The sequence below is a fragment of the Teleopsis dalmanni genome, chromosome 1 (genome assembly GCF_002237135.1).
Source record: "Teleopsis dalmanni isolate 2A chromosome 1, ASM223713v2, whole genome shotgun sequence".
Classification (NCBI taxonomy): domain Eukaryota; kingdom Metazoa; phylum Arthropoda; class Insecta; order Diptera; family Diopsidae; genus Teleopsis; species Teleopsis dalmanni.
In genome coordinates this window covers 25,213,777-25,231,430 of record NC_051846.1, presented here as the reverse complement: position 1 = coordinate 25,231,430, position 17,654 = coordinate 25,213,777, and the positions used below count along the sequence as shown (strand labels likewise).

Genomic DNA, 17,654 nt, shown 5'->3' with positions numbered 1-17,654 from the left:
ACACTCCCAGAAGAATTTCACAAACAAAACTGATCACTGTACTCTGTACATAAGATTCCTTTTAAAATAATATATGCATATTATTTTTGAAAATATTATTTTTTAAATTTGAACCCAACAAGAAAGCATAAAAACAGTTATATGAAAATGAAATTGACAATTGTGATTTAACTGCCTGCATAACTTATTTTCATGCTTATGATCACGAAGAGCTTATAACTGATATGATCATTCGTTATATGACTGTCTGCATAATACACATTCCTAGTGGCGATAATTAATTATGCAAAATTAATATTATATGTAACAAAGGAGAATTCTAATAGGTCTTATATTAAAAAATAAATTAAATGCATAGGTATGACGTCATTAATGCTCTTTATTGTTATGCTTTGGTACTAAAATAAAGCCATTATTTTAAAGTTCGTTTATTTATACTTTTTAAATTGTTTCTAAAATACAAACGAGCTTGTAATTATTACGTTTTCGACTTGTAGAATATTTTAAACTTAGCTTATATTTATTTCTTTTATTTAAAAATTATTCAAAAAATATTGCCTTTATTGCCATTAAAGCAAGTCTTCTTTCATGTAAGACTATAAACTTTAAACAATATATTAAAAACTCATAAATAAATAAATAAATAAGAAATATTTAAAAAAGAAAGAATATATTATTTTTATGTTGATATTAAATTCCAAACATAGTCTTTATTAAGAATTCATTTTTAAAATTTGGTTCATTTTGAAGATTTGAGAAAGGCAACAGTTTTTCGAAATGGACTAAACATAAAAACCATGTACATTGCATAAACTTATAAATTTTTAATTTCCTATATAACTTCAATTTTCAATTATAATGTCTTTTACTCCTTAAAAATGAGTTCGATTGGTATAAAAATTGTTACTTTTTCTATTTCATACATATTCAAATCCAATTAATAGGTTGTTAAGATTATTCTGAGAACCTTCTGAGCTGCTTGAGCTTATATTTTATAGTTAAACCAAATTGAAATAAAGAGAATTAATAAAATATACATTCAATACAATATAGGTAAATATAATATATATAAAATAGTAATAGGGAAATCAAATCAGTCATTGAAACTATAACATATAAAATATGTATACATAATAACATTATTCAAAGATATAATACACATTTATTAGCTAAGGTCATAAAAACAGGACTTAACTTAGTATGTGCATGTGTATGTAAATATATAGCTTAATAAGAATAGTAGTTTCTGTTATTAATTACACATTGTATTCAATTTGCTACTTAAAATTCTTTATATATTTCTTTACATAATTTGTTATTAAATTATGTTTATAAAATTTTAAATAATAACAAATTAAAGCATTAACAACTAAAGCACTTAATAATTTTAATAAAAAAAATAAGCTTCGTTTTTTTTTTTTTGAATATTGTAGAACTTATTTGAATTATTTAGGTATATAATTTTATTATATTAAAATCTATATTAACTAATTGTATTTAGCAACTATAACTATTATTAACTGCCTGTATTTGTAAATAAATTAGGTTGTTGTTATTGTTGTTTTCTTTTGTTTTTTTTTATAAGCAGCGTTTAGTTACTTAAACGTTCAAATTCATCGTATTCCTGCCTTGATGCTAGCGTCGTATGTGCTCTGTTTGGAACTGTAGCTGATCGACCCATTGTAGGACTATCAACACCACGACGACTATACGTACGACGATCTTTTGGTGATAATTCCATATGGATACTGACACCAGCTTGCATTGGGTCAGTTTCCTCATCATCTTCTTCTTCGTCCTCAAAATCATCCGCATCACCATTCACAGAACCACTCGGACTACCAGGAGGACTAAGTGCTTGTATTAGTTTACCTTTTGATTCATTCCATAAGTGATGTAAACGTTCACGTCCAAATAACAAAAGGAATGCGTCAATAAATTCGCGAGATTTCTCTTCCCATTTAGTCATTATGTCGCCTTTAACTTTAGTTAATTCACGACGGCCACGAACTTTCAACTCGTCCATTTTATTTTGTAGACGGAATTTCTTCTCTGATAGGAATGATACATTAAGATCTTTAGCCGAATACCCACGCGCTAAATTTCGACGTACATATAAATCATAATCCTTAACAATGCGAGCAACAATGTCCGATGTGGAAACACCTATAAATAATATATAAATTTTTTTAGTAAAAATTAAATTATAGTTAGAAATGTGAAAAGCAAAAATTATAAAAAAATATAACATTGAAAATGTCTCACTCCATTTAAATTGCTCATTTAACAATTGATTTCATATTAATTGCCAATTGACCTTCTTCACTCTACGCACACACTTTAGTACCAAACTAACTTTAGTACCAAAGTATAATTGGTAAAGATAACTTTAAGTGCTTTTCTTGTGCCTTAACAATATCAATTTCACATATGACGGAACCAAGACTGTCTGCATAACACAGATTTAAGTGGTTTTCTTGGCCTTAGCTAAAATAAAGTAAAGGTTTGGCATCCCTAAAGAATGGGTTCCAGGTACACTATTGCAAACAGCTGTTAAATTTCTATACTTATTTTGCTGCACATATATGTTAGCATATATCCGGGGGTCGCTAAAACTATTGGATTTTTCAAAATAGTATACAATTATTCAAATGCCGAATGTTAGTGTGCACCCTTAAATGTCGTTTAGACATAGAAGTAATAGAAATAATTTAATTTAATAATAAATTAAAAACTGAACCTATTATAATAATTGTTCTTATATTTTTTTATAATACTTATTTTTCATGTACTTAAAAAGTATTTACAGATGAAGCATAGACTAACCTTCAGTACGTTCAGTAGCAACAAACATGCCCTTTGCTTTTAATGGACCGTATATGTCGTCGGTACCAGTACCAGTATATGGAATGTCATCATGAGCAACAAAATCTATTTTGTTTTCAGCTATAAATTCATCAGATAATGTCCACGGAGCGTCAGCTATGATCTATAAAAACACATAACATTATTCATTATAAGTTTTAAGCAAAATTATTCAAAATTACCTCATCGACATAACGACAATGTCGCACACCTTCATAGCGTTCGTGATCATTCATTACTGTACGACCCTTCATTCTATGTGTTAAATCATCATTGCAAACACCAACAATTAAATAAACATTAGGAAATATATTTTTCGCCTAGAATTGAAAGAAATTAAAATATTATAAAATTATCTATTTTTTTTTTAATTTTAATCAATTATCATTTTCATACGAACCTGCATTAATTGCCTGGCGTGGCCCTGGTGAAACAAATCATATATGCCATCGGCATAAACACGCACACGCCGTTTGGCGACTCCAGAACGTGCCATTTGATAGGTAATTTTGTACTCATAATCACAACGGGCTCGCTCAAGTACAGCCTTCTCATCGGAGGAGAATGGTGCCGGCGTACAGATGGTCTATAATATATATAGAAAAAAAATTAATATTAATAAATGTTTTGATACTTAATATTGGTAAGAGAATTTTACAAAAGCACTGTAGTCCATGGTTTGAGGCAGCATTTTACTTTCTGAGTTTTATGCAAAAAGGTTTTCAGAACTCATAAAACGATTTTCGTTAATTTTGATCCAAATTCACAATTTAAACACAATTTAGATGCTATAAAAAATATGTTGGAATAATAATATGGAACAAAAACTTTTATATTTGGTTAACATAAAACTTCTATTTAGTAAGAAAATTTTTTTCAGATACCGATTGCTTTGATGGGAATAAGTTTTTAAACTAAATTAAACTGCACAAAAATAAAAATAATGTGAGATTTTCTGAGATGTTTCACACCTCACAGTTTCCTCGAAATTAAATATTTTTTCATGAATCTTTTCTCATTTTTACTTTTCGCAGTTTGCATTAGAATAGTTCTTTTCTCCAGCTAAATTATTATTTCCGGTAAATTTGTACCAATTGAGTGGGATTAATTTATTTGTTGCTTCTGCTATACTTGCTTTTTTTTCATAATCTCTGACGTAGTAATAATGCAATTGTTATTGCAGTATTGAGCGGTAATTTAATTTTTCATCTCTCGAGATTTTAAAATAAAAATAAGATTTTAATTTTAAACAATAAATAGATCAATTTACATATTAGAATTAACCTATTGGTGTAAAAATACTCTATGTTTAAATGTGTAAGTAAAATATATCTTTCACCAAATAAGTTCAATTCTTAAAATATAAACAGATTTTGAAACACGGATATATGTTAAGTAGTTAGATTTTAACGAATTGACTATCCGTATTGTACTATTCTGCAGTGAAGACGTGCATTTCTACATGCATTTAAAGATTTACTACAAAATCCAAATCTAATTGCTAAATCTCAGTGAATATTCTCTAATATCGATTTAAAGCATTCGCATTAGCTTTGAATTGTTCTATCCGTGCGGTGAGGACAAGCGTTTCTACGTGTAGGTATAGTTTTATTGCAAAATTAAAATCTAATCGCAAAATTTCCGAGAATCTTCTTTAATACTGATTTACCGAGAATCTAAAATATTACAAAGCAATCGCATCTCGCATTTGCATTGAATTATCCTATTCGTGCGGTGAGGACGAACGGTTTTACGTGCAATGAAGGTTTAATTGTTAAATTAAAATTTAATTATAAAATCTTTGTGAATTCGTTTAATATTAATAAATTGTCAAAACTAGGCACTAGAAAATATTAAAAAAAAAAAAAAATAAAAATATATTCATTCCATTTGTTTCTACTACATCTACCTTCTTATTGTTTATTTCTTATTTTATCTTTATTATTTCCCCTTTAATATAATAACTTTTATTTTAGCGGTGAATCTACTTACTCTTCAAATAATAAGAAATTCTCTGTAGCATCTAACTTTTGATTGATTTTCTCTATGTCTGTTGACCCTCTTGACGATCCCACTGAACTTAGCAGCACCCTCGCCATCATTACTAAGCAAAATGCCTTCCTCCTCGAGCAGATAACTGAGCTCAACAAGCTCCTCAGCTTCCTCGAAGATAGTCTGATTGCCGAACTTGGCTTGTTCATTTAGCAACTCAACGACAAAAAAGCCGAGCTTCAAAGTCTTCTAGACAGTCCCAGCCCTGTCCCAGGAGAGAAAAGAAGGAAGACCAACCCCTCTTCTTCACCCCCCAGTGTCTTCGGTGATGTCATCCCTTTGGAATCCGATTACAAGGTAATAACCCCAGATCCTTGTAGCACACCTGTACCTAATAAACGCCACAAAATCGGGCGTAACCTCCTAGGGTCCCAAGCCCCCTTCCACCCAGTGGCCACCCCTGCCGTTAAGCATCCTGCTAGGCGTCCTGTTAGGCGTCATCAGCTGCATTAACCCGTCCATTGCTCTGAGCTTCTTGAAGCCCTTTTTTACAGGCCCCCTCAATCCATTTCTCTCTATCTTGACGAAATGGCTCGCTTCCCTCATTACATCCCGCTTTATAATAGCGGGTTTCATGATCCCCTTCACCGTGTATAACGCTAATGGTCTCCTCTCAACAGTTCGTTAGGATTACCGCAGCACACCTAATTTTAACGCTTATACGTCTTCACTCCTAGCTTAGATGAATTTGTCTTCAAATACTGAGCTCTTAAAAGGATTGTAACGACCTTTCCGGCCTCTACCGCGGCCGGGGTATACTCAGCGTATACCAGGGTTCAGTACAAAAAAAAAACTCAACAACCAAAAATTTAATAGGCTAAATTAAATTACAAATAATTATAAAAAAAAAACATTACACGATTTAACATATTTCAAATAATTTTATTTATCTATCATGGATATTCTTAGAAAATTAAATAATACTTCAAAAAAAACTAAGTATGTAGATAATTAATGCACTAAGTAATTCATTTAGTTATTATTGCTATTCTGGCAATTGATGCCTTATTGTTATTAACGTTTGCACCACTGCTACTGTTGCCGCCGCCGTTGGTGTTCCAGGTGTCAGTTTGATTTTATCACATTCAATGCATTCGATAATTGATTTATTGATATTAAAAAAAACGTTCATTTGATATATATTATTGAAATATAAAAATTATTAGATGTTAACTCTTTTCTATTGTTTAGTTTCGTATTTATAATTTAGTTAGTAATATATTTGAACTTCTTTAAACACTTCATTTAAGTAATTTATTTAGTTATTATTGCTATTCTGGCAATTTATGCCTTATTGTTGTTAACGCTCGCGTCACTGCTACTGTTGCCGTCACCGTTGCTGTTCCAGGTATCAGTTTGAATTTTATCACATTCAATGCATTCGATACTTGATTTATTGGTATTAAAAAAAAACGTTCATTGGATAGAGATTATTGAAATATATAATTTTTTTTTATTTAAAATACTTGATAGTTATGGTATAAAACACTGTTCCAGAGTATAAATTTATATATTAACAACTTCACACCGTTTCCGATAAGAGTTTCATATATATTTTTTTTTACTTTTTTTCTTATGTATTTCTTTGCGGATCACTGAAGTTAAACTCTGTCATACATTCTGCCCGTTCCGTTCACGAAAACTCAACCAAGAAGACCGAAGATCCTTCGAATGCCCCTTTTATTTGCTTTTTTTTCTAACTGCTTAACTCATACTTTTTTAATCCGCCGTTTCACGGTCAATGCACTTAATTAATGTCTTCTACTTCGAGACTCACGAAAGCTTTCCATTATTTTGTTATTGATTCTCTTACCTTGCAATGTTTACGCTGCATTCTCAGCTTCTCTTATTACTCACTGCAACTTTTGGCGATCAAACGAAAATTATAACAAAACAAATTAAAATGACATTTCTCATATTGCAGGTTTTTTTGTTTTGATTTGTTCCATAAATATGTTTGAGTGCTAGTTTCTTTTTTTCCTAAATAATAATTAAAATTCTATTATAATTAAAATTCATTGCAAACGAAAGTGAGACCGACAAACCAAAAGACCTGTTTGCGAACCAGTCGTGAGGATTCGAGGTAATATCTATGAAATATTTGACATTCAGTGTTTTTAATTATTCACTTATCCTAGGTCCTCAGCGCTGTAAGATCAATTTTGCTTTTACTGCAAAATTGATCATTACATTCCCTCCTTATTTTCGGTAAGCGAAAAAAACTAAATTCCTATCTGCTTGCACAGTTTCTTTTTCGTTTCTTGGGACACTTAAATACTTTGAAAAATTCGTCTTGGCGTTTGCTATAATGAACACAACCTTTTTGCTGAATCAACTCCACATTATCAATTGGTTTCGGCAGATTTTGAATGCTGGATGAATTTCGAATTCTGAGACATCGTGCTTGTGTTAGAGGATTATTCAACATTTCTTCCGGCTGCATAGAACGATCTTTCTCTTGTTGTGATAGTTGTTTTAGTTGAAGGGCGTGAATGAGCGAGATTCGTTGAGGACCTGGTGATGCTGGAGAACTTGGTGCTGCTTGCTTCAGTTGAACCTGGCTTGTTTTTGTAATGACGACTGTAATCTTCTGTCGATCTTGTTGTACTGGAATATCTCTTATCTGTGATTCGCTCGATGGTGTGATCGGTTGTTCTTCGTGGAAATGAGGATCCCGTTGCGGTTGTGCGTCTAGCACCTGCGGACTTTCTTCGACGGGTTGTGGTTGTACTTCTCGTGTTACAACTTGTGCCTTTAATTCGGTCAATGATGTAATCAGTGGTTTTTCTTTAAACTGTTGTGTTTGTGCATCTTGCACATGAGGGTTTTCTTCGACTGGCGTAACGGTTTGTAATCCTTGCTGTGGTTGTACTTTCGAATTTTCTTTGATGAGTTTCGAACAACGCAGATGTTGTACTTCTTGTGTTGGAATTTGTAACTCTTCGATAGGTCTGGGATGTTGCAATGGTACTACGAGGTATTTACTTGAGATTTGCTCTTGTATATTTTCTAGCGGTGTTACTGAGTGTCGCGCTGGGTAAGTTTGACTTTGCATGCTTGGTATCATGCTCGACTTGGATAGTAGTGGTGTCTTTGACGTTGTAATGCTATCTATTTGTGTTGTTGTTTGCTTAACTTTAGAATTATTTTGTTGCTGGTAACTTTCCTTATTTTGTAGCCCATGTGGCTTCAGATTCACACTGTAAGTAACGTTCTTCCCTGTTTCTGTAGTTGTTACACACTTGGTGGTATTTAGTAATGGCATCGTTTCTGGATGCTCAATTATCAGGCGATTGCTGTTCGCTTCCTGTACCTGACTTCGACTTGTTTTAACTTGCTCTGTACGAAGTTCTTCCATTCTTTCAAAATATCCATGTGGACGGAAAAATTTTAAAAAGTCTGCCTTGAAGCTTGACCAGAGATTCCAACGCTTATTGTTGTTGCGGTACCACAACAGTCCTTTATCTTCAAGCAGTACGGGCATCGTGCTGACAACTAGATTCATATCGATGTGATTGAGGTCGGCTAGTTCTTCGATTCTTTTCACAAACTCTAATGGATCCCTCTCTCCGTTGTACCTTACAGGCCATTCACATATCTGGTCTATGATTTGACCATACGATGAAGCAATGATCGACATGGTGCATTTATTTTGTTTCTTCGTCTTGATTCTAGTTTTATTCTGTGGTCACATTAGCTTGCAAGTCGGTCCCTGCTCGGGCGCCATTTGTAACGACCTTTCCGGCCTCTACCGCGGCCGGGGTATACTCAGCGTATACCAGGGTTCAGTACAAAAAAACTCAACAACCAAAAATTTAATAGGCCAAATTAAATTACAAATAATTATAAAAAAAAAACATTACACGATTTAACATGTTTCAAATAATTATATTTATCTATCATGGATATTCTTAGAAAATTAAATAATACTTCAAAAAAAAACTAAGTATGTAGATAATTAATGCACTAAGTAATTCATTTAGTTATTATTGCTATTCTGGCAATTGATGCCTTATTGTTATTAACGTTCGCGCCACTGCTACTGTTGCCGCCGCCGTTGCTGTCCCAGGTGTCAGTTTGATTTTATCACATTCAATGCATTCGATAATTGATTTATTGATATTTAAAAAAAGTTCATTTCATATATATTATTGAAATATAAAAATTATTAGATGTTAACTCTTTTCTATTGTTTAGTTTTCGTATTTATAATTTAGTTAGTAATATATTTGAATTTCTTTAAACACTTCATTTAAGTAATTTATTTAGTTATTATTGCTATTCTGGCAATTTATGCCTTATTGTTGTTAACGCTCGCGTCACTGCTACTGTTGCCGTCACCGTTGCTGTTCCAGGTATCAGTTTGAATTTTATCACATTCAATGCATTCGATACTTGATTTATTGGTATTAAAAAAAAAACGTTCATTGGATAGAGATTATTGAAATATATAATTTTTTTTTATTTAAAATACTTGATAGTTATGGTATAAAACACTGTTCCAGAGTATAAATTTATATATTAACAACTTCACACCGTTTCCGATAAGAGTTTCATATATATTTTTTTTTACTTTTTTTCTTATGTATTTCTTTGCGGATCACTGAAGTTAAACTCTGTCATACATTCTGCCCGTTCCGTTCACGAAAACTCAACCAAGAAGACCGAAGATCCTTCGAATGCCCCTTTTATTTGCTTTTTTTTCTAACTGCTTAACTCATACTTTTTTAATCCGCCGTTTCACGGTCAATGCACTTAATTAATGTCTTCTACTTCGAGACTCACGAAAGCTTTCCATTATTTTGTTATTGATTCTCTTACCTTGCAATGTTTACGCTGCATTCTCAGCTTCTCTTATTACTCACTGCAACTTTTGGCGATCAAACGAAAATTATAACAAAACAAATTAAAATGACATTTCTCATATTGCAGGTTTTTTTGTTTTGATTTGTTCCATAAATGTGTTTGAGTGCTAGTTTCTTTTTTTCCTAAATAATAATTAAAATTCTATTATAATTAAAATTCATTGCAAACGAAAGTGAGACCGACAAACCAAAAGACCTGTTTGCGAACCAGTCGTGAGGATTCGAGGTAATATCTATGAAATATTTGACATTCAGTGTTTTTAATTATTCACTTATCCTAGGTCCTCAGCGCTGTAAGATCAATTTTGCTTTTACTGCAAAATTGATCATTACAGGATTAATAAAATATGATAAGCTTTTCTGCTCAAGTAGGTTTTAGTATGCAAATTCGTCACTTGACCAAAGAAGAATCATTTCTCGAATTGATCGGGCAGTCGGAAGTACCCTATATAAGTAATTATCTCAACAAAATAAGATTTGTTTGTTGATTATATCCATCAGACTATTGTAAATAAGAATATGTTAGATATAACAAGTTGTTTGTAGTGAAGAAAAGACGGATCACACATCATGTCAACCATATGAGTTCTTAATTACTGTAAGTCGATGCAACTCCTTCCGTTAAAGTTCTAACGAGTAAAGGTTTTTATAAAGGCATTTTAAATGAAAACCAAATCAAAGTAGATTACTAATAAAATAGGTTAACCCTAGCAGGTCGTCTGCATATAACAATACCGTTTAAAACGAATTTATATTTTATATGTTTAATATTTAAATATGGTTCGTACTTCGATACAACCATATTAAACATTTGCTTTGATATTCAGATATGTGAGAAATTAAAAGATCAATGATTGAAAAATACAGAATCTAAATTAATGCAACGATGATGCACTTTTTAATATATTTAATTGTTCAATCGATATTATACCAGAGTCTATTATAATAGAAAAAGAATACTAGGAAAATGTTTACTTCAATATATTATGAATATAACATTCAATAATTGAATTCTAAAAAAATACATACTTATATTGAGATCTTATATTGAGATATTGTAGAATAAAGAAGTAATAATTAGACACGTGCAGAACTTAATAAAAAAGTAGAAAAGACATATACAAATTTAATGAAATGTACACGTAAACGTACGTGTTTTTTGAAAAGCAATTATTATGGTAATTTAATTTAAATATTGTAGTTTTTAATTATTATTAATTATTTCGTAAATTTTAAAGACACATTTTTTTTTAACTGACGATGCATTTTCTTTTTTCTTTTTTCTTTTTGACTAAAGAAATATATATATGCATGCACGTGCAAATATGAATATAAGTTAATATTAAGAAGAAAATTAATTATTGTTAATTAAAGATAAAAAAGTTAAAAAATTGCCAGTGCATTATTTAGTCAAAAAATTTACCCGTAATTAACTATTTATAGTCTAGCAGTTTACCATTTTAAAAAATCATTTTCTTTAAGGTGTGAAGCCATTTTTCATATCTGAGTTAATTACTATATATTATATAAATATATTATTACTCGTATTAGTGTTAAGTAAATAATTGTTGTAATCTTAAACGATGTGTATGATTATAAACAGCCTTGAATGATTTTAATCTGGCTTAGCAACGCATATATGAGGACAACGTGTGACTTCGGCCACTAAGAGATGTGTTGGATTACAGTTCCTTCTTATTTGCAAAGTCACAACCTAGACAAAAGTTATTATAGTGTGGACTCAGACTTCAAGTATGTCTTTCTGATACTCAATGAGCGGTCCTCAGCGATGCATGAGCAGATTATGCGTTAGTTAATACAGCTGATTGGTATGTTTTTGCTGATCTTGAGATCTGACAGAACGGTTCAAGTTTATTTACCTATACTCAGTTATTTTTGTTTGATTACCAGATTGACTATTGCAAGTGGAAACAAAAAGGTAGCGAAAAGCATATACCATTACCTATCTTGCTAATCTGCTCTTACAAATTCAACATAATATAACTTAGAGATACTATCGAGTTTGATCTGCCGCGTTTAAAATAAGAGAATAGATTTAAAAAGAAAAAAATTTAAATTAATATTTATGACTTATATTTCTGTGTTGTATTGAATTCATACTAAAGGGCTAAATGTAACAGCACTACATTTTGTTCAAAGCTGCAAAGACTTAGCTTAGACCATCTAAAAATTCTTTCAAACTCTTACAAAATTATATAATTTAGGAATGCTGCAATGGAAGACAATATTCTTTAAAGAATCAATATGGTTTTTACAAAAGTGAAGGGAAAAGAAATCTTAGTCTACACAATACCACAATGGGTCACTATAACCGAACCTAATGACTGTAAGACCTTAGATTAGAATATTTAAGTATTTATTTATAATTTATTACTAACACTGAAACTTTGAAACTTGCAGTTTGTGTGGACGTACAAATGAATTGCTATGAATATTTTTTATATTTAACACGTTCAGTTGTTACTCATCTAATTAAATAAACTTATCGCCAAAATATAAAAATGGAATTGAAATTTAGCACATGAATACACATACCCATATTTTTTATATACCAATTAATGAAAGTAGTACCAATGTCATGTATGAATCATTCGATACACGCAATTTTTTCGGTCATACGATAGAGAAATATTCCCCGTACTAGCGATTGTATCTGCCCACCGAAGGCAGCCTGTCATTCTTCAAAATTAATGAATACAAAAAAAAAAACAGACACAAGCTGCTATTTTTTTTAAGTTTGCAAAATGGAAAGCTTCGCGTAGATAACAAATAAATTTACTTTCAAATTAATTAAATTTTGCACAGGCGATTTTTCTTCGTTTGCTTTTACTTAATGAACAAATTGCAAAACTAAATAAAAATATTATAGATACAAAAGTGACTTGGGAGAACAGAGAGGAGGCCAATTTGCAACAGTTCCGATGAGGTAAACTTTAATTAAGTTAACTTAAATTTTGCTTATATAGCACTAAACGATTACTACTTAATGAGATATTTTTCTATTATAATTGCTTTTGCAATGAATGCATCTGGTTTAATCTATTATTTTTTACTTTTTACTTAACATCTGAGATATTTCTATTAAATTGTTAATTTTTTGGTATCTAAAGATGAATATTAACGAATAAAATTTTTTATTATGAAATATCTAAGAAAATGATGATGTGTTCCAACAAAGACATATAAATGCAAGAATATAATAAGTAACAGATACAATATGTATCTAAAATCTTATTGCATTAGTATGAAGTACAGTAAAAACTAAGTAAAAATTATTGTTATGCTCTTGTAGTTAAAGTAAACTTTCGGGTTAATTCATTATTAATAAAAGTAAAATCATAAATTAATTTATGAAACATAACATGGACGTCGCCAAAAAGTGGGGCATTGCGGCATTAGGGAACATTTATTACAATTAAAGTAGGTTTATTTAAATATATAAAAATAGGTTTCTTTTAAAATATAAAAATTTCCACTTAGAAAATCTAAAAGTTATTCTAATAAAAGAACTAAAGAATATATATGTATATCTATTATTACATCATTTATTAACAAAAAAAAATATTTTGAGACACAATGCTAATTTTCCCAATCACAACCATTTGTTAATGGATTGTAATAAAATCAGAGATTATGAATTCTTTTCTCTGGTTCCAAGAACGGTCGGGTCTACGTCTCGGAGCCACTCGTCACCTACGACGACCAAGTACCGTTCAAAACCACCCAAAGGGACTCCACAAGCAAGTCCCGGCGGGTTGCAACAACAATAACAATTATTTACTCTACGCTATATGTCAATATGGGTTAGTTAGGTAGAATTAAGTTTTCAAGTTAAAAATCTTATAACCTTACGCTTTTCATTCCTCATTTGTGTAATTAATGAAAATATTACATACGCAAGGTGGGGTTCGGAACCATCTGTAGATTTAGCTATTTGTAGTCAATGTAAAAAGTTTAAACCTAAAAACCCCGATATCTCGAAAGATAGGAGGGTTAAAAAAGTTGGTCAAAACAGCTAACTACATTGAAATCTGTTCTAAGGTTTTACACCAATAAAATGGGATTCGATTGATTAGACATATACAGCTTGCCTTACATCCATCAAAAAATGTTGTTATTGTTGTAACTCGCAGGGACCTGCTTGTGAAATATCCTTGTGGATTTTGAACGGCGTTTGACGTAAACGTAGATCCCGTCGATCTTGGAACCTTTTTGAATAAATGACATAGTTCTCTTTTTTATAATGTAACAATTCATTATATACAATTTTAGAAAGGCTATGGATTTACGATAAATTGAAAAATTATATAGGTTCTCTATTTATTATGTAATAATTGCTTAGACACAGTTTTTGGGGGCTATACCTATGAAACACAGTTTTCAATTTTATATCTTTGTGTTAACACTTGAAGTATCTCACGCTATGTCTAATTCACTTGAAAAAGTTTTAACACTCCACTGTAACATTTATTTATTAATAAATAACATGACTTTCTCAGCATTACGTTCCTAGATTAGGTTCTATACATAAGAAAGAACAAATCATGCAACAAATAATGCCTTTACGAACAGAATAGTATTGAAATTTAACAATTAAAAATAAAAATATAATTAATTAATTAATTCAATTTTTCTATAGTTGGTTTATGATTTCGTTCTAATATAAACACATCAAGTAAAATTGTTAATAAAAACTTTCATAGTAAAAGTAACAAAACTCCAGAAAAATATGCGAACAAAAAAGTCAAGTACGGCTTTGGATCAGTTGGTTAAGGTGCGCTGATTCTGAGCTTCACATTTGGGAGGACCCGAATTCGATTCCTGGTACTTGCAGTCTCAAAAATAATTATTTACGAATAATTAAATAAAAGAATTATTTCCAAGACCACTGCATCAGTGGAAATTTGGCAATACTCGAAACAGCTGTATGGTCAGCCAAAAATTCAATTAATTAAAATAATATAAAAAATAAATTTTTGTTGTTGTAGTTCACTACTGTTCGAAAAAAACCTCTTGAATTTGTATATTTAATAAAATAAACGATTCATAAAATTAGCGATATTTTTCTGCATTTATCGGAGAATGTCACCTCTTACATGGACTATTTATTTTTCTTAAATTACTTCATATATTTTATTTTTTAATGACACTCACCATAAATTCTGATGCACCACTACTGGCACTCACTACTAAGGCTGGTGGTGGTACATATTTTTTTTTAACTGGACTACTCTCCAAAGAGTTATCATTTGATTTTCTCGTTAAACCAGAGGTACCAGCACTTATGGTATTTTCCTCTTCATCAATCTCATTCTGTGAAACTGTGCGTGTATAATCCTTAAAAGGAGCTGCAGTCACACAAGCATCTACTTTAATGCTTAACAGTTCCTCTGTATCATTACCCAATTGACCATTAGTTGCTTTTTCCGGTGTTGCTGCTTTAACAGTTGTTCCATTGCTTGCGGTTGTTGCTGTTGCAACAGTACTGGCGGCAGCCGGCATGGAAATTGCTGAATCGTATGTCCGTTTACGTGTTGAAACTGAAGTTTTAGCAACTGAGGCAGTAGAGATAGACTTCGCTGAAGTCGCGTTTAGAGACGAATGCGTTGTTATTGGATTATTTGCGAGTATCGAAGAAGATGCCATAGCAGCGTTTCAATCTATCACAAATTGTATGATTTTTCTGATTTAATGAATATGAATTGATACAAATTGATGTGAACGATTTATTCAATTTGTTTGTTGACGATTGTTTCTATTCTTTTTTTTTTCCTTTTGATAAAGTAATGACGTTCAGACGTTCTTCCTTTATTTCTTCTATTAATCAATTTAAATTGATTTTATTATTATTAGTCGAAGAGAAGATTTTTACAAATGTCGTCTTCTTGGAGATTCTTTTCAAAAATTGGTTTTTGATTATATTTTATTTATAGTAAATCAAACATTAAATTGATTTGATTGGAACAATTATTTTTGCATAGGGTTGATTTATTTGACCTAAAATAAAAAAGAAAATTTTATTAAATTGTGATTTATTGAATATGAATTAATAATACTTTAAAACAATTTTAAACTTTAATAAATGAACTTAAGAATTTAATTTAGTTAAATTGAAGAAACATTGCTTCATACAAAAATTGGATTTTGCAAGCAATAAAGTTTCATGCCGAGCCCAATAACTTAGGAACTCCATATTGAATAAATTTTGTGATGCTCACAGATTATAGCTCTTGAAAGTTTTCAAGATTGCATCATGCATTGAATAGTATGAAATTAGAAATTCAATTACAGATACTTTTCGCCACCATATTCGAATTCTGCGACTGCTGAAAATTATTAATAACTTACACAGGCAATTCGCCAAAAGAAACACGATATTTCTAGATAAATACATACAGAACAATTTCGAACAAAATATAGAAAAATCGACATCACTTTTAAAACTTATCACATCGTCCATGATTTTGATTTTGAAAACTAAAGAGTCGATTTTTTTTTGATTCATACCTATGATGGGAATATATAATGTTCAAATGTAAAAACGAAAGATAATAATTAATAATCAAGTGTGCAATACTATTCATAATGACTTAGATGGTTTGTGTTAGCCTCAGTGGCTTTGTAATGCACCTATCGTTCACAAAGTAGGGTGAATGGGGACACATAATTGTTCAATCATGAATATTAAAGAATACTAATTATTATTAATAAAGTTTGGAATACTATATAGCATTACTTAGCAAGTCTATTGTTTTAATCCCAGTTGTTTTTTTTAATAAACCCATAGTCCAAAGTGGGTTTTGTATTTAGCCATATGTTATAAGAGTCAACAAGTCTGCTTTCTAGATGGATATTTACAACTCTTCGGTTTATGGCATTCATAAAGAATGTATTCAAACGTTTCAACAAATATTTCACAAAAGTGATTAATACTGGTTGCTATAAATAATGTGCATAAGTCTACTTTGTTGAGATAATACCTTAGTTAGCAGTGTCCTGTGCCCGGTAAAAATCTCTGTGCTCAGTGTAAGAAAACTATTTGAAACAGCCTTTAAAGAGAATACTAACACACACAGTAATAATAAAATAATATGTATTTTTAATGATGATATCAAAGTTATATCTATCGAATTACAAAAACAAACTGCAATTGATCTTAAGTAAAGAAACACATTCGAATATAGCTATAGACTATGTTCAGTTCTGCCCTACTAGAAGCCAGCACCCCGTATATATTCTTCTATTTTATCTAGAGATTAGGGAATGAAAACACAAATTTTTTTTCTAACAAGATTGTTTGTTAATGAAATGTCTATGGGTTGGTTTTCCATTGGCAAAATATTAGATTACATATATTAATTTTGTAAATTAATTTTGCTCATTTTATAATTTTTTTGCGCTCAGAAATTATAACCTTTTGACAACTTGGATAACCTGAAAAAAAAGTAATACCTGATTTGTAGTAATACTGAAAGCCTCTAACTATAATTTGCTGTTATCGCATTACTTAATACCGAGATCGAGTTAGGTTCAAGTGCAGCGTGAAAACACTATTTTAAAACTATTTGTATTTAATCTAATGTGTATTAGAGCATATAATTACGTTATTTGAGAGTGATTTTTAAAACACTATTAAATATTCCCTATACATTATAGGTTGAAAATTCAAAGACTGCATATAGTTGCGTTAAAGTTCAGTTCAAAACAGAAAAACCCCTTCAACGTATATTTTAATTCAATATATTAGAAATATTTAATTGTTAATATTAACAACCTTTTTTAAATTTATTCCTCAAATTTGTGTTTTGAATGTAATTATAATTAAGACATACACATTAATAATTTGCATCA

General features: G+C 30.5%; 1 protein-coding gene across 1 annotated transcript; it reads right to left on the bottom strand.

The window, feature by feature from the left end:
* Positions 1–1,571: 1,571 nt before the first annotated feature.
* Positions 1,572–15,735, bottom strand: LOC119676798 (choline-phosphate cytidylyltransferase A-like). The gene is made up of 5 exons (XM_038088060.1): positions 14,958–15,735; positions 3,266–3,451; positions 3,048–3,185; positions 2,827–2,989; positions 1,572–2,166 (listed from the first exon to the last, which is right to left on the bottom strand). The coding sequence occupies exons 1-5, from the start codon at positions 15,447–15,449 to the stop codon at positions 1,592–1,594; spliced, it is 1,554 nt and encodes a 517-aa protein (XP_037943988.1). The 5' UTR covers positions 15,450–15,735; the 3' UTR covers positions 1,572–1,591.
* Positions 15,736–17,654: the final 1,919 nt, after the last annotated feature.

Bases quoted from the DNA above. Each gene is read 5' to 3' on its own strand.
- LOC119676798 (XM_038088060.1), bottom strand. From the start codon at position 15,449: ATGGCATCTTCTTCGATACTCGCAAATAATCCAATAACAACGCATTCG. The intron at 2,990-3,047 runs GTAATTTTGAAT...GTGTTTTTATAG, and splicing joins ATTGTCGTTATGTCGATGAG to ATCATAGCTGACGCTCCGTG. The intron at 2,167-2,826 runs GTTAGTCTATGC...TATTATTTATAG, and splicing joins TGCTACTGAACGTACTGAAG to GTGTTTCCACATCGGACATT.